At 41.0% G+C, this 20,124-nt stretch overlaps 4 protein-coding genes across 11 annotated transcripts in view; 2 read left to right on the forward strand and 2 right to left on the reverse strand.

Annotated features, from left to right (window-relative positions):
* kmt2bb (lysine (K)-specific methyltransferase 2Bb) overlaps positions 1–4,904 on the reverse strand; it is a 30,979-nt gene extending 26,075 nt beyond the window's left edge. Inside the window, exons 1-3 of the mRNA XM_027024468.2 lie at positions 4,599–4,904; positions 2,660–2,738; positions 597–1,886 (exon numbers count right to left, since the gene is read on the reverse strand). Of these exons, the coding sequence (XP_026880269.2) occupies positions 597–1,886; positions 2,660–2,738; positions 4,599–4,904 (1,675 nt within the window). The remainder of the gene's footprint in view (positions 1–596; positions 1,887–2,659; positions 2,739–4,598) is intronic.
* Positions 4,905–5,567: 663 nt separating this feature from the next.
* Positions 5,568–7,538, forward strand: psenen (presenilin enhancer, gamma-secretase subunit). Of its 2 annotated transcripts, XM_027024507.2 has the most exons (4): positions 5,596–5,688; positions 6,254–6,320; positions 6,859–6,963; positions 7,173–7,538. In XM_027024507.2, exons 2-4 carry the CDS (start codon positions 6,260–6,262, stop codon positions 7,310–7,312), a joined length of 306 nt encoding a protein of 101 aa, XP_026880308.1. In that variant the 5' UTR covers positions 5,596–5,688; positions 6,254–6,259; the 3' UTR covers positions 7,313–7,538. The 2 variants fall into 2 exon arrangements, with proteins under 2 accessions (XP_026880307.1, XP_026880308.1); XM_027024506.1 differs by lacking the exon at positions 6,254–6,320 and having other exon boundaries at positions 5,568–5,688.
* Positions 7,539–7,637: 99 nt separating this feature from the next.
* Positions 7,638–10,565, forward strand: hspb6 (heat shock protein, alpha-crystallin-related, b6). Of its 4 annotated transcripts, XM_027024501.2 has the most exons (5): positions 7,638–7,980; positions 8,144–8,213; positions 9,377–9,553; positions 9,658–9,780; positions 9,918–10,565. In XM_027024501.2, exons 3-5 carry the CDS (start codon positions 9,395–9,397, stop codon positions 10,083–10,085), a joined length of 450 nt encoding a protein of 149 aa, XP_026880302.1. In that variant the 5' UTR covers positions 7,638–7,980; positions 8,144–8,213; positions 9,377–9,394; the 3' UTR covers positions 10,086–10,565. The 4 variants fall into 4 exon arrangements, with proteins under 4 accessions (XP_026880302.1, XP_026880304.1, XP_026880305.1 ...); XM_027024503.2 differs by lacking the exon at positions 8,144–8,213; XM_027024504.2 differs by lacking the exons at positions 7,638–7,980; positions 8,144–8,213 and adding an exon at positions 8,596–9,129.
* A 57-nt stretch (positions 10,566–10,622) lies between these two features.
* On the reverse strand, positions 10,623–19,987 carry proser3 (proline and serine rich 3). Of its 4 annotated transcripts, none has more exons than XM_027024493.2 (13): positions 19,466–19,987; positions 19,263–19,368; positions 18,845–19,128; positions 18,484–18,638; positions 17,852–17,955; positions 16,778–16,863; positions 16,105–16,244; positions 13,764–13,969; positions 13,131–13,609; positions 12,103–12,301; positions 11,447–11,597; positions 11,010–11,091; positions 10,623–10,800 (listed from the first exon to the last, which is right to left on the reverse strand). In XM_027024493.2, the coding sequence occupies exons 1-13, from the start codon at positions 19,474–19,476 to the stop codon at positions 10,761–10,763; spliced, it is 2,043 nt and encodes a 680-aa protein (XP_026880294.2). In that variant the 5' UTR covers positions 19,477–19,987; the 3' UTR covers positions 10,623–10,760. The 4 variants fall into 4 exon arrangements, with proteins under 4 accessions (XP_026880294.2, XP_026880293.2, XP_035390359.1 ...); XM_027024492.2 differs by having other exon boundaries at positions 11,423–11,597; XM_035534466.1 differs by lacking the exon at positions 10,623–10,800 and adding an exon at positions 11,804–11,835.
* Between the last annotated feature and the right edge of the window lie 137 nt (positions 19,988–20,124).

Below are 20,124 nucleotides of genomic sequence, written 5' to 3' on the forward strand. Positions count from 1 at the left end.
CTCGCCCTCCCCCGTCCTTGACGTCGCCTCCTCGCCCTCCCCCGTCCTTGACGTCGCCTCCTCGCCCTCCCCCGTCCTTGACGTCGCCTCCTCGCCTTCCCCCGTCCTTGACGCCGCCTCCTCGCCCTCCCCCGTCCTTGACGCCGCCTCCTCGCCTTCCCCCGTCCTTGACGCCGCCTCCTCGCCTTCCCCCGTCCTTGACTCTGCCTCCTCCGTCCTTGACGCCGCCTCCTCGCCCTCCTCCGTCCTTGACGCCGCCTCCTCGCCCTCCCCCGTCCTTGACGCCGCCTCCTCGCCCTCCCCCGTCCTTGACGCCGCCTCCTCGCCCTCCCCCGTCCTTGACGCCGCCTCCTCGCCCTCCCCCGTCCTTGACGCCGCCTCCTCGCCCTCCCCCGTCATTGACGCCGCCTCCTCGCCCTCCCCCGTCATTGACGCCGCCTCCTCGCCGTCCCCCGTCATTGACGCCGCCTCCTCGCCGTCCCCCGTCATTGACGCCGCCTCCTCGCCGTCCCCCGTCATTGACTCCGCCTCCTCACCGTCTCCCGTCATTGACGTCACCTTGCTGTCTTTCCTTGATGTCTCCTCAACATCTTCACTTGAAGTCTCCTCAACAAACTTCATCGAGGTCTCCTCATCTTTTTTAATGTTGTCCGGAACTAAGATGGTCTCTGCATCAACATTAACAGTGTGTTCTTTATTTTCTGACTCCTGTGGAGTGTTAATTTCTGAAGTTTTAGGTGTGCCTAGTGTAGATTCATCTAATCTCTCCGCAGATTTTGACAGCTGTCCAGGATCTTTGCTAAGGCCTTCTGGTGCTTTGCTGACATTTTCTTGGTTTTGTGGACATATATTTCTGTTTTTGCACTTAACCAGTGTTAAGGTCCAAACAAATTTACTGCGTTTTTTACGTGACCTGGCTTTTGGGTTCCGTATTCTTGTTAGCTTTAAACCTGGAATTCCTACAAACTCTTTCTCAATGGACTGCATCTCAGGAGAGTCACCAGATGGCTGCTCAGACAAAACATCATGGGTATCGCCAACCTTTTCTGTAACCTTCTCTTTACGACTCCTCTTCTTTCTTTTTTCCTTTTTCTTCCTGGAAAGTGAATTAGATTCCTCAATTGCAGACACCTCCAATAATGACTCCGCTAAGGTGGCCTCATTATTATAGTCCCCCGATTCTGGAGTGTGACTTGAATCTGTTCTGTGCCGTCTCCGTATCACCAGCTTGCGAACTTCAGCATTCTCTTTAGACACACTGTCGGTTGGTTCTGCTTTCTTTACATCACTTTTTGGCTCTAGAGCAACACTAGATGATGTAGCTTGAGACCTTCGGGCAGACTTCCTCAACTTCTCCTCTGGTTTTTGGTCATCAGCCTCTGTTTCAGCCCCACCCTTAGGGGTGGTTGCTATTTTTTTGTCGGCAGACCTTCCCCGTCTTCTTGTATTAATCTCTTCCTTCACCTCACCTGAAGTACTATCTGTAGCCTGGCTATCTTTCTTTAATTTTACATGCGCACAAGACACTATGGCACACTGGGCTTCCTCCGCTTCAGATAGGATTTTCCCTCCCTTTTGTTTTCTTTCTGGTTTCTGCTGTAATGATGCGGCCAACTTCACTCTCTTTTTAGTCATCAACTTGATGGTGATCCTTGGAGTTGATGGCATCTCCTCTTTTGCAGAGCCTCTTTTTCGTCTGGGTCTTGAGAGCTTATCTGAGCTAGTACCACTGTTGTCCAATAACATAGCAATACAAGCCTCATTACTGAATGCTTCTTGTGTAGATCCTAACTCATTCTGAAGTGTCTGGTCACTCTCTACAACTGTGGCTGTTGCAGGAACTGGTCTCCGACGTATCCTCTTTGATTTTGTTGACGCACGATTCCCTAGTTGAGTATGTAAAACAGAGAAATGTGTAAACACAGTTATGTATTACAGACACGTTGTATATGTGACATTTAAGACTGTAGCCATCTGTTGCTATGTGCAATCCTTGTTAATACTCCATCATCAATGGTCAGTTTCTGAGGAGAGTTGCCGGATGGATTTTTTGGGTGACCACTCTCAGGCCAGCAGTAACTCTGATACACAAATCTCCAGGAACACTTTAGTAACCAATACTCAAACCAGCACAACAACCTCTATTATATCAGTGTCACTGCTATGCTGAGAAGGCCATGGAATTTTTTAGGGATTCAATGCTTATATTAATATCAAGTGAGCAGTGATGCTAACCAGTAATGACCATGGTATATTGTGGCTGACATGGCAACAGAAGGGCTACAATTTGTAACAGTACACCAATAGACTACCTCCATATGAAAGGTGTAGCTAATAAAATGCCCAGTGAGGGTAGGTGCAAAGCATCTTTTATAATAAGAATACTGAACATATCATGAAGGTGCCACTTAAAGCAAATAAAAAATAGTCATTTGACTAGCATGTTAGCCGCATATGTAACAATCAATCATTTATTGTATAAGCAAAAACACTGATTAAAACAGTAGTTCTCGAGTAATTATAAGAACAGAATATTGACAAAATTAATAATTCTGTGAAAGGAATTTAATATCACCAGTTACTGACCAGTTAATAGAATAATTTAGGAAAAATGTTTTCCATCAAGAGCAAACTTGTTAGGTATGTGATTATTACTTACGTTTGGGAGGATTCCGTCTCAATTGCTCAGGAACACTGCTGCAATCATTTTCAGCTTCAAAGCCTCTGAATTCAGCTCCCTGCAATATACACAGAGGGGACACACTTCACTGTTCAAGTGTTTTTAATCAGGTTTTTATAATAAATAAAACAAACAAAAATAAATAAATAATTGAATTTGTAAAAAATACTTTTCAAGCACAATACTTTTAAAAATAAAACGATTACATACATGGTTCTTAAACTTTGTATTCAACATATTCTTGCATTAAACATATACTGCATTTTGGCCCAGTGTGCGCATTTTAAGACATATGTGGCAAGTTTTACAGCCATCGTAAGTCACCAATTTTTATTTATTATTATTAAAGTACCTCTCTCATACATAAGAACACTTTACAATCAGGTATCAAACTGCTAATAAATTGTAATCTTGGATAAGAATCATGAGGGTGTAATCATGAGGATCTGTAGTCCAGTCATCTCTGATTCATAACAGGATTTGTCTGATACAATGACTTTCAAAATGCTGAACTGATAAATAAAACCCAGAGACACCGATTACTAGACACACTGTCAGCCCACAACTTATCTCCATCACTCCTAATACCCACCATCCAGTGTGACCATAACCAATACTGCAAGAGTGAAAGAGAAATTCTCATTATTGCAACAAGACGTAATTTGAATATGGTCATTCATTTCTTCAATTATCGACAGCTTTTTCAAGAGCATGTTTAACATGTTAGCCTACAAACTATATATTATGACCACCACCACCACCAAAAAAAAAAAAACACGAGCAAAGATAAAGATTAAGCTACTTAGGCCAGTGTCATACATATTTTTGTATGTATATATGGCTCTGTGGCTTAAACAGCCCAATCCTTTTCATTTTATAAATATGCTGTAGGTTAAATGTTTAAACATTGACACAAAAAGCACTACAAGCAGAAACAATACAAATTATATGCAACACAAGTTCGAAAAAAAAAACCCCACTTAAACAGATCTTCTTGATAAGCACGTTAAAATTCACCATTTAAAAAGTCTGGCTAGCAGACTTGCAAATGAAGCGCAGCAGATATGCGATGTCACAGTCCCCACAATAGCAGGAGCACTAAACTTCAGCCACCGGGCAACGGGCACGGAAAACTTAAGTGACCAAACCAGGCTCGTCTACGAGCAACTATCGAAATCGCATCATTGTTCTGCACTGCAGGTTATCCTGCCCTTATCAACAATCTCTGTCAGCGGGTGCGAGTGCTTCAGTGGCACGCTCTGCGTAGCAATGCCCTTTTCTCCCCTCGGGCCACGCACGTGAGAGCACAGCCTTTGCAAAACTCATGCCAAACTTCCAGATCGAAAGCGCCTTCACACTAACAACGTAATGCGAATGCTAGCTCTTAGAACTGTTAATAACAACTGATGCATATGTGGAGAGTTAGTCCTGTGCATTGCACACCTTCTTTAGCTACAATGCTACAACAGTTTGCCCCCTCCCCCTCCACGATGATATGCAGGGCAATAGCCTGTTGTAACCACTACGCTCGCAGAAACAATGTTTCTAACCGCACAGGCATACATAGCGTATGTTACTGTACACGGCGATTGTGCACAGCCTACTAACTTGTTACAATCACGACCTTTATAATGAACCTTGGTCTATATTCCCTGCCTGTATTTCGGAGCTGGCAACGTCAGTGAGCCAGTTAGTTTTTAGATTGCAATATCTACTCCTCCAATGTCCATTTTGTTTAAGTGATGCCAGCTCGCTTACATGGTTAATAACAAGCTTCACCAAACTAAAGTTCCAGTTAGCGCCTAGCGGTGACGTTAGCAGGCCCATAATGTTGTTGCACTTTGAAACACTAAAATACAAAGCAAAGTCATTCATATTTCATTTGCTGGGCGGCGTGCGGTAGTTTCTCGACCCTCACCTCTTCACTTCCACTCGAGCTGTAGCCCGCTTCCCCGAGGCTCCTGTAGCTTGCCTCTATCCCGAGTAAGCGCAAGTGAGACTGGTCCTCGTTACACGCAAAGACCAGGCAGGTGGGCCTCGGGCCTCCGTTGGAAATTTCGTCTTGCTCTGTTCCGGAGCGACCAAGCTGCCATCGCTTCTCCGAGCGCAAACGGCTGCGCGACGACCAAGGCCGAGCCGGAAAGCGACCCCGCGCCGCACCCACACCGCCTGCGCTTCCTACGGCAGCCGCGGTTGCTGATCCGCATCCCGCTGCCGCCATCATAGCTTCAACAACAACACCGATAGATAGCAACTTGGGTTGCGCGAAGAGGGAAAGCGCCAGATGGGAGGGGGAGGTAGCGATGCTCTCTGGGAAATTGAGGCATAGACGAAGTGCTGCAGTCGTACTGATGCTGCATAAAATTAATGAGAATAAGAAATTATGCCTTAGGAAAACCACAATCAATTTGTCAATAAAAACGTGGTTACTTAGTCTAAAACGAGGTGTCAACGTACTTTGCCAACAAGTAATCAAGTTATTTTTTATAGTCAAGCGGGGCTGTAACAAAATATTTCTTCTCAAACAGAAGTAAGGTAGGCCAACGTCAGAAGTTAGATAACTTACATTTATATTAATCCAGCCTAGAGTCAAGATCAGAGTCCTTAAGAGTGTAGTATAGCAAATGTTAGTTCATTTTACTTTGCCTGGATTTTAGGCTACCTGGATACAAGACCACAATCAAAATATAATTTCCAGTGTCAAATATTTTCGTCATAGGCAAAGCATAATCTACCCTTCAGTTACTTAAAAAGAAAGCAATTACTTTTAAAATACTTTGTAATAAACACTCGCATTTAAAAGACCACAGCACTTTAAAACCAGCAGCTATGGCGTCCTACAACTTTCAAGGGACTTCATCTCCCAAGATGCAAACCAAAATAATGACGTCATATCATGCCATTCACGGGGAAGCGGATGTTAGTTATTTCTCTGTTGCAAAGCCATTTTCGTCCTCAAATATACCTTTTCTTGCGAATTTCTCCCTGGTTCGCGTTCGGCGTAAAAGGTACTTATTTTCATTGATCACACATTATGGTTAAAGATTTTTGATCACAACGGAAATATTCAGAAAACCGCTTGGATGTAGTTAGCTAGCCACGCACGCTATAAGCCCTCCATTAGGAAGCCTGCTGTCCTCGCTTTGCTTACATTCTTCTGTTTAATACAAAGACTATTAGCCACTACCCAGATCAGTTTGTTGGAATAGCTGTTATGTTTGCTTAAAATGATAATTGAATTAAACAATTTTCACATCATTCTTCACAAGTGGAAATTTTGTTGGATTTTTTTGTCATTCCCGAGGTTTTCATTATTTTCAGCATACGTCTAAGAATGAATAGATTGGAATAGTAAACGTTTTGCGAATTATTACTTCTAAATCTAGCTGGCTAGGTAACGTAGCTAACCTACCCATCATCTGTGTAGCCTTGGTTATTAGCGCTTGCTATTATATTTTGGTAGTACTGCCGTTCAACAGAGAGGTGGCAGCAAAGTTACAGTTAAATTGCTTAAAATTGAGTTTATTATTCCCCATATTCCCAAATAAAAGTCTAATTTGCAATATTTTGCAGGACATAATGAATCTGGAACGCATTCCCAATGAGGAGAAATTAAGTCTTTGTAGGAAATACTATCTGGGTATGTCTTTTTGAAACATTTGATTTATATGACAATTTATTTAAATGCACAAGGCCTGACTTTAAATTATTCATATTTGTACATTCTACTATATGTATAATAAATTAATGATAGTTTAATGAAATCCTCTGTGAAATGTCATTCAAAAATACTGCACTCATAAGGTACAGTCACTTAAGAATTTAGTACAGGTGTCTTTGCTAGAGTTATTTACGTTTACGGCATTTAGCTGACGCTTTTATCTAAAGTTACTTACAGTTATGAATGAGTACAACTTGAGCACTTGAGGGTTAAGGGCCTTGCTCAGGGGCCCAACAGTGGCAACTTGGCAGTGGTGGGGCTTGAATGAGCAACCTTCCTATTACAAGTCAACTACCTTAACCACTGAGCAGACTGATGTGCAGATGCAGAATGCAAATTTATGTAATTCCTTAAAATGTATAATTCATACAATGCTGAAAAACATACATAAAATAACAAATTTACATTGTTAATTAAATGTTGTACATTTCTTGTCTCCTTATTGCATCTCTGACAGGTGGTTTTGCATTTCTTCCTTTCCTGTGGCTGGTTAATGTAGTGTGGTTCTTCAAAGAGGCCTTTGTAAAGCCTGCATACACAGAACAGCCACAGATCAAAACATGTGAGTATTTTACAACAAATATCACTGTATGTTTAGTTGACATTGAACATCATATTCTTCATACTAAACTATACTGTCACATACCAAACTGAAGGTGTCTTTACTTGTTAAGATATAATTGGTAACATCTTGCTCTGTAATAGTATGTCAAATCAAAACATTTGTTTACCTAACATTTGAAGGTGTGCTGTGTAATGTGCTCCTAACAGATGTCAAGAGGTCTGCGCTGGGGTTATTGCTATGGGTAGCTGTGCTGACAACATGGATTTCCATTTTTCAGCATTTCAGAGCCCAGTGGGGAGAGGTAGCTGACTACCTCTCCTTCACCATTCCCCTTGGCATGCCATGAAGAGATTCAGCTACCTATACAACAACCTTCTGTTTTCCTTTTCTCTTCTCCTAATGCTATATTATAGATATTTTATGGATTAGGCAATGTTATATACTTTATAAGAACGTTTTTGGGGGACATTGGTAATCATGATTGTGGTATGGGATTGAAGTAACTTGATCTGGCGAGTTTTTTTTACCTCATAAATAATGTATTGAGAAATAAACACAGGATGTATCATGTTCAACTTTACTGATTTTTTCTGAAGGCAAAACAATGAAGCATAAAACGATGTGAGTGAGGCTTATGAATAGGATAAGATGTGAATGACGAGTACCATTTCTACTCTGTCCCCTAATTTACATAGAAGACCATAATCTCATAATCTCCACAGTCAGACAAGAATACCAGACTCTGCAATATCCACTGAAACCCCTCTTTCATGTATAACTCTTTACAGGCACCTATTCTGAAACTCAATCTTACTTTAAGGCTATTTCTAAGTCCCCCCCACTCCCCAGGGTCTTAGTGGATGCTGTTTTTAGTAGTCTGCAGTCAGAGTGTTGACAGCAGACAGAACATGTTTCCCTTTGTCACTGCTTGGCACTCCTGCAAGTAAATGTAACAGATTGATGACTTTTACATGCAAGCCTATGGACTTTGATGTATTTTTCAAGTTATGACAAGTAAGTAATCATAAAATGGCAGTTGACGGTGCTGTGAATTAAGTCAGTGTGCTCTCACATTGTAAGTGTGTATGCTTGGGCTTTGTACACTCAGGGTATGACGTGATAATGCCAGTGTAACTGAGAATCTAGAGTAATGTCAGTGCGTTCATTCCTTTGTCAGATCATTGGTCATGATTTGGTGACTTGAAACCTCATGTTCTCTCAGTACAGCTCCTGTTAGGTGTCTTCAGGTAAGGCCATCTTTTAAAAAAAAAAAAAAAACTTTTGTGTTTATTTTTTATTACCAGTGTCTACTTGTTTTTATGTTTAAAAAAAAAAACCAACTAGACTTCCAAAGAGAGGTGTGACGTCACCAGACTTGAATAAATTTTATTTGTATCTTGAATTAATTAGCCGGATAATTAAAGTTATATGTCGTTAAATAACCGGGCGTTTTTGGTAGGAAAAAAGAAACGTTTAAACGTTCTGGAGAGAAACATTACGCAATATTATTACGCGTGGACATTTCTGCCTAAAATAGATGAAATGTAATTCTGAAGTTAGTATCCTTTCCTGTACTGAACTGACACAACAAGGTGCCCTTAATCATCAGAAGTTTTCATTTGTCAGAACATCCCCAGAGGTTAAAAAGATGGGCACGGTGCTTTCCCCCTCACGTGTTGCACTATGTGGGACAAGCACGCTTAATAACGCTATTATCTTATTTATAGCCCACTAGATACGGTTCAAGCCGACAAAATAACTTATTGCATTCCACATAAGAACCCCACAATTACGTGATACCGGCGGTTACACAGGTCACAGTGACACTGACAAACACATTTTACTTAACTAAGCGGATAATATAGCCACGGGGTAAAAATTATATCTTTAGGTGATCCATCAGAATATAAACATAAAGGCATAGGATTACGCAGTGTATACAGATTAACTGGGGAATCATCCCTGCAGAAAAATGTTTCCTAGGAAAATAAACAGTTGATGACCAATCAAGGAGTCTTTGGACAGGTTCCGCGGTACCATTTTACATAACAGAAGCCTCAAACATAAAAGGGGCGCAAAACGTCCAGCCGGGAGAACGATTCGCCAGAATAAGAGCAACGCGTCTTCCCCTTAGAAATTATTTATATTTGTATAAATATATTGGTAAGTTAGAACGCAGCTGCGTTGATTAAGACTTAGTCTACATTTTAAACCTTAAACTTGTCCACGACACCTGGGATAAAGATTCCTGATCTCTGACCAGTCGTTATTTATCGCAGTTGACTTCATTGCGAACGGGTGGGGGTTGAAAGCGATTTTAAACTATACATGCACGAAGGCAACGCTGTGTGCTTTTTGTAATAGTCGGTGGAACAAACCTCACGTTTATTTCTCTTTCTTATTTGTGCAGTTCAGTCGCAGAGCAGGAATGGATTTCGACTTGCTTCCTAACTTGCCCGTATGCGGTATCCCTTGGGATCGGGTTCTGCGTCCCTTATTGCCTCGTCTGAGCGGGACCGTAGGACCTTACTCATGGACTCCGTCCGATCTTCTCATTCCAGTTTCTGAACATGCAGGGGCGGCACAGGTTGGTAGAACATCCAGCCGATGAGTCGATCCCGAACGCCTCCGACCTTTAACAGTTTATGAGATCATGATCGCTAGAGGGTAATATGTTCAATTCGTATATAGGTTGTTTGTGACCAGAGTGGATTTACTGTGCAACTTGACGTAAGACACTTCAACCCTGAGGAACTCCTGGTCAAAGTCACAGGGGACTACATTGTGGTAGAAGGAAAACATGAACAGAGAAAGGTCAGTAATTCCCTTTAAGTATTGCGACCTGTTCCGTGTGAACTTTAAGCATGTATTAAAACCAGTCATTTAGAAACATAACGACATCCAAATAAAACACTACTTTAAAATTACGCACTGGTATAATTTGTTTAAAGGATGGATCAGGGCTGGTGACCCGACAGTTTAACCGAAGGTACCGCATCCCAGATGGTGTGGATACCATGGCCCTGGAGTCTGCAGTGTCTCCAGAAGGAATGCTGGTGATTTCTGCACCCATGTTACAAGACAAGAACTCCTCATCACTTGTGCACTCTGCACCATGATGCATAGACTAACACAGGCATCAATGGTGACACAAGCCAACACCTTCCACTACTGTTAGAATTCTTTCATGAGATGTTTCACTCACTAAAAAAGGTGAACATGATAAAAAAAACAGACCAATTTTTCTCTACACTGAAGCTGGAGAGTCCAATTCAAATATGCCTATCCCAAACATATTTGGTAGCAAGTCAAACATGTCATGTCATCCTTTTAATCTGGTATTGCATCAGGTTTAGGCTTTCTGGAATGTTGAAGACTCCAGATCCAAGCCCATCTCAGAATTTCCAGGAATACTTATAGTAGCTGCCATTTACTACTGATGTTTGCACACATCAGGGCTGGACTTCTCAGTTAACACCAACCATTTGTGATTGATGAGTGATTCCTTGTTGTACATATTCCTAAATAGTTTGTTTTAAGTGGGTGAGATTTTTATATATGTGTGTGTGTGTGTGTGTGTGTGTGTGTGTGTGTGTGTGTGTGTGCACATAACGCATTGTGAAATTCTTTAAATAAAATCTTGACAAATATTTTTGATTTACAATTTTTATTTACAATGTAATTGCATTCACAAATTTTGCAGATAAAAAATACATACAACCTACAACTACTGATTTGTAAGGATACACATGATTGTTTAAGTGCACTTGTCTTACTTGAGTTCACAGTATATGTCAATCTTCATGGAGTTCATCCAGCATCTCGTCAACCTCACTGGAGGGGAAAATAAGTCATTTTTTTTAGAATTCAACAATCACAAGAAATCAGTTCTCAAAGCCACTACATAAAATCCTCTTAAACTAGCAAGACAAAGTGGAGATCTAGATCTACTGATTATATGTTCCATATCACAAGGGTTGTAATCATTATAACCTTATACAGTTCTGGTGTGCTCTTAGCGCAAATATTATGGATTTTCTTACCAAATTTGCTCTTTCACCCATTTTCTCTGCTGTCGGAGAACTAAAAGTAAGGGATCATCTTCAAATTCCAACCCATCTGAGTCTGTATTGGGGAGATTATAAAACAGGAAACTAAGTTCAAAAGGATACAACTACTGATGCTTTAAATAGCGCAGTGTTATTCAGAATAAAGATTTTATGTATACATTTAAAGTTACTCACAATTTGTATCATGCTATACATAGTGTAAACTTACATTTACATGTAAAATGTTAAATGTAAATATAAAATTACAGTAAGTCACAGGTTATATTAGACAACTCTCAATTTTATTTAAGGCTACACCAGTTTAACTTTGCTGTCAGATGACCTTAGATACAAGTCAAATTATATCACCAAAAAGAGCCAAGCCAAGTCATTTCTAAATGCCGTACCTTGTGCTTCCTGCATGAGCTCACCTATGACATCGCATGGCTGCGGTATGCTTTGAGGGGGCAAGGTAGGAGACTGTGGAGATGTTGGGGAGCTATATCTGGGAGTGTATGAGGGACAGGAGGTCCTAGCCTGGGCTGGGGAATCAGGGCCAGGAAACAGCACCTCAGACACAACCTGTAACAGCAATACAAGATCCAGTAGGTTGGTGCAAAATACATGTAAAAAACAAACAAACAAATAAATAAACTACTGAAAAACTAAAATTGCAGTCAATTTATTATTTGTTTTTATTATGAACCATAGTTTTAAGGGTGAATCCTGTAATTTTTGGGAAAGAATGTATGCAAGGATGTTTGGCCTGGAATACACAACATACTTGCCTTATAGTCTGGAACCAACCCAATGAAATTTCCTGTACACATAATTATGTCCCATTGATTTTGTCAAAGATTATATATTTTCATTTAGTTTATTTGGTTAAACAAAGATAATGACTCTGTGCGCGCATCAATGGCCATTAAGTCTAAGTGGGACCATCATAAAAGTTAATTTAATCAGGAACAGGCTAGAGTTTAACTTCTTACTTTTACCAAGTTCTTTAAAAAACATCCACAGAAATCACTGCAATGTAATGTAATAACAACAACAAAAAAAACCAAAAACACACCACCACACTGACCTGTCCTAGTGTGTTGCTTATTGGTGAGGGGGGCAGAGCAAGATCTCTTGAACAAACATCTTCTGTTGACCTTTGACATCTACTGTGGCGCTCATTCTTGCGGTTGGGTTCTTTGGTCTTACGGCTGACCCCTTCACACTTGTGGCCGGCCTTGGCATTGTGACAGCTGCTCTGAATTCCACCTTGAACCCCAACATGTCTGCATACACAAACTGTCCATCAGCTTGTACAGTATAAACAGAAAAGATAAAAAAGGTATATTTGCTATGAACTACAGAGTACATTTAGTACAGTCCCACTCCGTAACTACTGCTGTGCATTACTGGACTGACTGACAAAATAGTTACATCATGTTCCTTGTTGTTTATTATATAACACTGTCCTTTGCCTTGACTGATGTACTGCAATTTCATGCATTACATAATACTGGTCAATTAGTTTGATCTTTCGCTTGTTAATTTGTGTGCTCCATCTACTTATTGAATGCTTTGTGACTTCAGACCAGCAGAAAAGTTTATCATGTTGTAAATGTTGTCTATACGTATAAATGTATTCGCACTGAATAGGAAAAGGGAACTAAAGGTTACAGTGCAATGGAATTAGATCTGTGGCAAAGGGCTTTGCATGCCTTTTTTGCCCACTAGAGGATGTTAAGATAGTATTGGATGGATTCAAGTTCAAGGGTCCTTTGTCTGACCTTTCCCAGTGTGCCTTTGAGTGTGGAATTTAAGATCAAGCTGTTACAGCAGCGTTGCAACATGGCGCCCCAGTCCACCGCCGCTTCCACATCTCTTAAGCCATGTCCTTAACCTCTCAAACCCAGCCCAGATTGGCTCAGGACCCCAACATTCATTTCTGTGCATTATTGTGTTTACTTAACACAATTTATGACAGCATTTAGACATTGTTACTTAAAGAGAACACTAAACTAAAAAGCAGACTTATCCTGTTTGTTTTAACCATAAGGGGATAAACAAAACACACACAAGTACACCACCACTACCACCACCAGGAATGAGGTCACATACATTTTTTTCTTTTGGATGGATGGTGCAGTCTTTCTCCTGCCCCTTTTCACCTGTGCCACACCTGTGCTCTCCACCCCTCCTGTATGTTGAAGCCCATATTCCTTCCCTTCTGTGCTCTGAGAGTGCTGGAGCAGTGGTGAGCAGGGCGACTGGTGCTTGCTGCGAGGCTCTGCTGAACTCTCCAAGGAGTTGTTCTGTCCTCTTGTGTGGGGTCGTGGGACAGTGCAGTGGGCCTGTGGATGCCAAGTGACCCTTTCCTTAGTGGTCTGGGGAACTGAGTGACTGTACGTGACAGAATCATGGTAGGTCTGCTTGCAGGACTCAGGGCTTTGCTTAGGGACAGCAGCGTTGGAGACGTGGAGTGCTGGTTCTTGGGTAACTGGGGTGCTCAGGGGGCAAGACGCCTCTTTGGGTGAAGCTGTGAAAGACAGGCTTGCTCTTTGGGTCAGATCAGCAAACACAGGGCTCAGCTGTGTCTTCTGTGGAGACACAAAAGAGCGTGCCAAGATGAGCATCTATGGCACTGGCTATAGTGCTGGCTATTTTGCTCACATGTATTTATACAGCTAAATTAAAAATGGATGGAGAGTATTTTAAAGTGCTAGCACAAATGAATTTGTCTTGTGGATTTACTTGCTCTGGCAGTCTGCTCAGTAAGGGCTTGTGAAGAAGTGAACTATAGGAGGGGGTCTGACTCCACTCTCTGGCCTGCTCCATCTTCCTCCTCAGACGCCACTGAAACAAAATGTCACCCTCAGGGCGATAGCATTGCTCCTCAGTCCCTAGAGCAGGCTGAGCAGAAAGGGGACTTCCTTCAGATGGCTTGAGCACTGTCAGCACTAGAGGAGGAAAATGTGAGAATTATGCAGTGCTCTGTAAAAACCTCAAGCTATAAACCACAATTAATGCCTCTTTTCGAATGTGGTAATAAACAGTTACAAAGACCACGTTAAACCATTCTGCACCATTTTGGACTCCCGAGATCGGCTATGATTTATTTTTCTACAAGTGTTATGCTAGAAATCAGGGCCAGGAGGTATTTGTGGTGTAAAAATTCCAGTTGCTGCATTTGTCTGACGAGATGAGTAATTTGGTGTTGATTGGACTGTCTGTGTAGAACCAATCAGCGAATCCCTACATCATTAAGGAAATGAGATTGGAATAGTTACTGTCTGTACTCAGAACCGTTTGGTTCTACAGTGAAAAAGGCAAAATTAAAAAGTTTTGTTGTAAAGTCTCCCAAGCTGTTGACTTTGGCTGCATGTTGTCCTTTTCCCTGTCCAAGTGATCCCACACAGCTGTAGTTCTGAGCTGCCCAAACTAATGCTGTCTTTAACTGTGATTGCAGTGTGTTTTGTCACTATGTGACTTAAAGATAAAGTGCTTGCCAATCATGATGATTTTAATGTGTGTTTTATGTCCCTGTATTCATCATTCCATCAAGTTTAACTAGATCTCCTGTACCACTGGCTGGAATGCAAATGCCTCTACCATGTTTCAGGAGGGTCTACAGACAGGTTCCATTGCATTTTTCATAATTTCTTCTTCTTCTGACATACTGGCTTCTTTGTGAACCAAAAATGTTTAGAATTGTACTCATCATACCATAAGAATTTCTACCACTGTTTGGCAGTCAAGGCTTTATGGTCTTCCTCATATTGGAATCTCTTCTGCTCAATACTTTTCCCCATGAATTATGCCCTATGAGACATTATCTTATTCTTATGTTTGCAGTTGAGTAATGTACTTTGATGCTACATGACTGCCACATGCTACACAATATTTCTCTCCAATCCCTTAAGGAAGCGACCTTAAACCACATCAGAGGTGATAACAGATGCAGACTGCTTTGTTGGTTTGACAATGCTCCTTGGGTTTGGTGGGCTAATGCTTACTGACTATAACCTTTCTGACAACTTATGTTTATGGCTGTCAGATTAGTAATTTTCAAACTTATCCTTTAGTCTCTCTTCTGTATTTATAATTATCATTCAACACACACTTAAATATTTTACTACTAGCACACCTGGCTCAAATAATCAGTGCCTAATTAAACATTTGTTGGTGGAATTTAGCTGGTAGCTTACATGGAACAGGTGAAGAAAGAATATAAGGGTTAAAATGATGAGTGTTATCAGTATGAAATGAAAAGCAGTTTTATGCTTTGGATAAGCAGTTGAGTCTTTATACCAAGTTCAATGGCAGTAGCTGAGAATTTCAACAAGTATCAAAATCATTGGGCTTAGTGAAAACGAAGAGATGAAAGAAGCAGCAGAGCAGACATGAGTGTCATCAGCATGAAGAGCAGTTTTGTTTTGGTTAAAAACTATAGGTTGGAGAAGAGAATTGGGGTACAGAAAACACAAAACACAAAAGCAACACAGATGAAGACCATCAGGGGTTGTGTGTGTGTGGGGTAAGCTGTTTGGTCTTACATACGATTGACTAGTAGAAAACTACTAGTATGAATCTTCATTTCAGTAGAATGATTTCAAACTTCAAGTTAATAGCACTAAAATGATCTATAAAAAGCTCCACAGAGCCTGTGTTAAGTGCCTAAAGCTGAATTAATTCTATAAATATGTTAGAAATAGTAGTAGAAGTAATAATAGTAGTAGTAACAGTAACAATAATAGTAACAGTAATAGAATAGCAGTAGTAGTTATAGAAGTAACAACAACAACAACAATAATAATATTATTATTAACACCACCACCACCACCACCAACAGGAGCACTAAAGTGCTGGAGTAATAATGGTGCTGGCCTTGCAAAAAGTTTAGCTGACTAATCCAAATTATCTGTAAGGCCTTATTGCTTCATTCTCTGCAGAACTTACACAATGCAGCGGATATGGTGCAAGGTGAAATCATCAAAGAACTGTACTAAGAAATGCAGAGGAAGAAGAAATAGGAAAAGAGGAAATTTTGCAACAATAAGTGCTGACATTTTTGTGTGTGGCACATACAACTTACGATTGGCCGAGTCCATAAATCCAGGTGTTATGGGCCGTCGGATAGGCTCATCAACAGTTACAGGGGAAGAGAAATCAGAGCAGCCCAGACCCACAGAGCTGATGGGTACTGCACTAGATCCACAGCTTATGGACTGCTCACTGTAATACATGACAGACCTTATGCAGACGCTACTACAATGAGTTAAACAACTATGATCAGACATTATGTAGTTGGCAAAGGTTATATAATCAACCAAAACAGAAAACAAATGCAGTTTTTAAGCTATGAACATCTAGCAATCTAGCATAGCAGTGTAGTCATACAACTCTGCTATTACAAACCATCTAAAATGCACCATGCAAACACATTTTGTAATTATTAGTTTGCTTTACTAGTTTGCTTTACTTTCTGTTAGTATTATCAAAGCTCAAAAGTGCCACTCTCAAATACTTCTTACAGGCACTCTCCAGTGTTTCGACTGTTCTGATAATATTCTGGTCACTATTAAGATAATGGAATAATGACAAAGACTTTAGCGATCAATTACTTGTCTTCATACCAATTTCAGAGTTTTCTTCTGATTAAAAAAAGATGCCCTCAAACCTCTGATGATATATGGTCCGTTGGGCACTGCTGTGCCATACAGAAGGCTGTTGTTTTTATATCAGTCAGAGCACCATGATTACATTACCTCTTCTGCAGAAGCCTGCGTGCTCGCTCCTGCAGCTGCAGGGCTTCGGACTCTCCTGGCTCACAGTGAGAAGACTCAGATAAGGCCTGGAAAACAGGTAGCAGTCCAACAAGCCACTTACACAGATACACCTGAAACCTTTACTAAGCTGTTTGCTTAGAAGTTCCTGTGTGTTGCCCGAATACCATCATGAACCTTTTAGTGAGCACCATCAGTACTGCCGGGCATCTAAAACGCAAGAATCCAATGGCTTAGGATAAACATGGCAAACAAGCTCAAAAACCGCCCGAAGTCATTCAGTGGTAAAATACCATGTATGTAATAAGGATATGACATGCTCAAGTATAATAGCTTAAATTTTGACATTCACAAACGACTTTGGCCCTGTTAGACTTCAGAGCCTATTTCTTTAGCATCACATGCAATTGCTGTAACAACAATCCAAAACCACACCAAGGACTGCCCAACAGGTCAGTGAGGTCCATGAATTTAGAAAGAAACACCAACATAGCCATACACCATAAGCTGCTAGTGCAGCGAAGTGAGGCAAGAGGCTCCTCTTCTTCCTTTAAAGTCAAGGTATTCAAAGGCTGGAAATGCCAGTAGAACACAGAGCACTGTACAACAAATACCGTCCAACACTTTCTCTGCCAATCTGTTTAACTCAGGTTCCAAACAAAGGCCATTTATGGGAGAGGTCTTTCTGCTTACAGAAAGGCAACATTCAGCCTACACATGTAAACAGTGCCACATTCGCTGATACAAACAGAAGGAAATCTTGTGATAACTGTGTTCATCAAACAAACAAACAAAAACATAGAAATGTTTGCATGTTCTTGCAACAAGACATAGAGTAGGAAGTAACAAATGAAAAGTGCAAACAGTAGCATTACTACAAAAACTTACACAAGTTTTTTTTGGGGGGGTAGAGAGAGAGAGAGAGAGAGAGAGAGAGAGAGAGAGAGAGAGAGAGAGAGAGAGAGAGAGAGAGAGAGAGAGAGAGAGAGAGAGAGAGAGAGAGAGAGAGAGCACGCGAGATTGCATAACAGTAAAAAGTAAAGGTCTCACACGCACACTCAGATCAAACAGGCCTCTGGTCGGGGAGAGCAAAGTGCAGGACCGAGGAAGTCCAACTGGGCTGTGAATGCTGCCAGTGTCATCAATCCTGTCCAATGTTCCTGTCAAGACAGTGAACAAAACCAGAAAGCCAATTCAGAACTGGAAGTTTTCTTCTTGTTTGCCTTCTTCACCTCACTAGCATCAGTCTTCCACTAGTCTATGCAATGAGATGAAACAACCCTGACCGAAACGCTTGGGTAAATCCTGAGTGTTGTGTGGAGATAAGACAGGATTTCAGTATCTAACTAATTCCACTTGGGACATTTATGGAGTGTTATTTTTCCTTCCACTAAAGCCAACTGCCAATGTAATTAGATTCCTGTGGACTGAACATGCTTTTAGCTGAGCTTGAATGTGCTCTTGTTCACGCCCTCTCCAGTTCCTTTAAATGTACTAATGTATGCATTTAATACTCTTTTTAAATTTATTTATTTATACACACACACACACACACACACACACACAAGCCCAAAAGGAAACAATCTTCATGACAAAAAAAAAAAGCATCTGCAAAAAGCAAATGAAAACTGGTTTTAATTGTTGTATGTGCTTGCCACCTAAGGCTGTGCTGTTTACAAGTAACACACCCCTAAGGCATTCCACAGATGGCTGGGTGGGAGTGGAGCTAGATGGAGGTGATGAGGACATCCACCAAAATGTCTGGCCATCTACTCCATCTGCTGTTGACCTCTGCCTTTCCTCCCGGCTTTGTGGCCTCCCATAACGGAAACGCTCAATGTACCTGGGAGAGATTTTAAAACAAAGGGTTGATCTTTCAAAACAGCAAACCTTCAGTACCACAGAGAATAGGGAGGGAGCAAAGCATTCATCGGTAAACAACATATTATTGTTGCCTCCACTCAGAGAACAGCTTATCCACTGGCATAAACAGAGTAGCCTTAATAAAGAAATATTTGCAGTGTTATTCTCTACACTCAAGTCACATACTTTGACAGAACTGAAGGCTCCTGAATTCCATTGATCGGCATGTTTATAGGTAGTTGTGATCGTGACGCCTGAGACTCTGGGGAGCTGCCAACAGGCACCGAAGGACCCAGGTCAACAGAGGGCCAGTACTCAGAACAGGTTTTGCCCTCTTTTAAAGATGGAGGAGTGAAAACAACACGGTGTGACCCTTCAAGAAAATTCTGGTCCTCAGGGCTCAGAGATGTATTTTGAGGAGGAGCATCAGAAGGACTTGTCAGGCTAGAGAACCTGACAGGGCTCAGTGCCTGGAGAGAGTCGAAAGAAAATATGACATTACATAATTTAGTGCCCCCCATCCCAAAAAGCAGGTGTGTGTATCCATCATGTGAATTCAAATAAATACAATCTACCCCAACAGGCACGAGTTTTTTTCTCTCACCAGCTTTTTCTGTGGCTTGGAAATCTTTGCTCGAGACGGATTGTAATGGACTCTGGCCACGTGAGATTCTGGAGGAAAGGGATTCTGTCTCGTGAAAACAGCACTACTAAAAGAGGAGATATGGATATTAATTGCTAGCTACATCGTAGGTTTGATATTCATCTCAAATCATCACAACCAAATTGATTCAGCTTTTATGTTACCTGGAGTTCATGATGACACCCGACTGTCAAGTGTCAACTTCCAGGCCTAGCGAAGTTAGCTATTCTAGCTATATCTCTTGACCATATTGCTTCACAGGTAGATTTGTTAGATAACGCTAGAAGCCTTGGTGTTTTGTCTAGTGAGAATTGAATCTACCTCTAGTAGTTGTTATTATACTGTTGAAACTTAGCTAGCTAACCTAATTTTTTAAAAAAAAAAACCTGCAAATTTCATGTCATACGCCTATCTACTTAACTAGCAAGATTTGATAAAAACAAAAAAAAACAAACAAATAACCTAGCTAGGCTAGTTAGCTAACGGTTAACGTGATAAGTTAGCTAGCTAGCAATTCTGATTACCTTCAATTAAACAGCTAACACATTGTGAATGTGTAGCTACAAAGTTCAAATTCTAAAACATCAAAGTAGGAAATCACAAAGACAGCTGTACATACTACCAATCTGCCTTAGGAATAAGTTAAAATGGATCCCCTAAACACAAACGACTCTCCTGGCTACATGAATTTTGTTTATCATAATTAAGTGGACCGCTAACAACCAATACGGTTTTGTAGCTTCTGACAGACAGATATTTTACCCAATAATATTGAAAAACGTGTATAAGCGCGGACCAATGAGGAAGCAGAAATGCAGTTGCG

The sequence above is a fragment of the Electrophorus electricus genome, chromosome 15 (assembly GCF_013358815.1).
Source record: "Electrophorus electricus isolate fEleEle1 chromosome 15, fEleEle1.pri, whole genome shotgun sequence".
Classification (NCBI taxonomy): Eukaryota; Metazoa; Chordata; class Actinopteri; order Gymnotiformes; family Gymnotidae; genus Electrophorus; species Electrophorus electricus.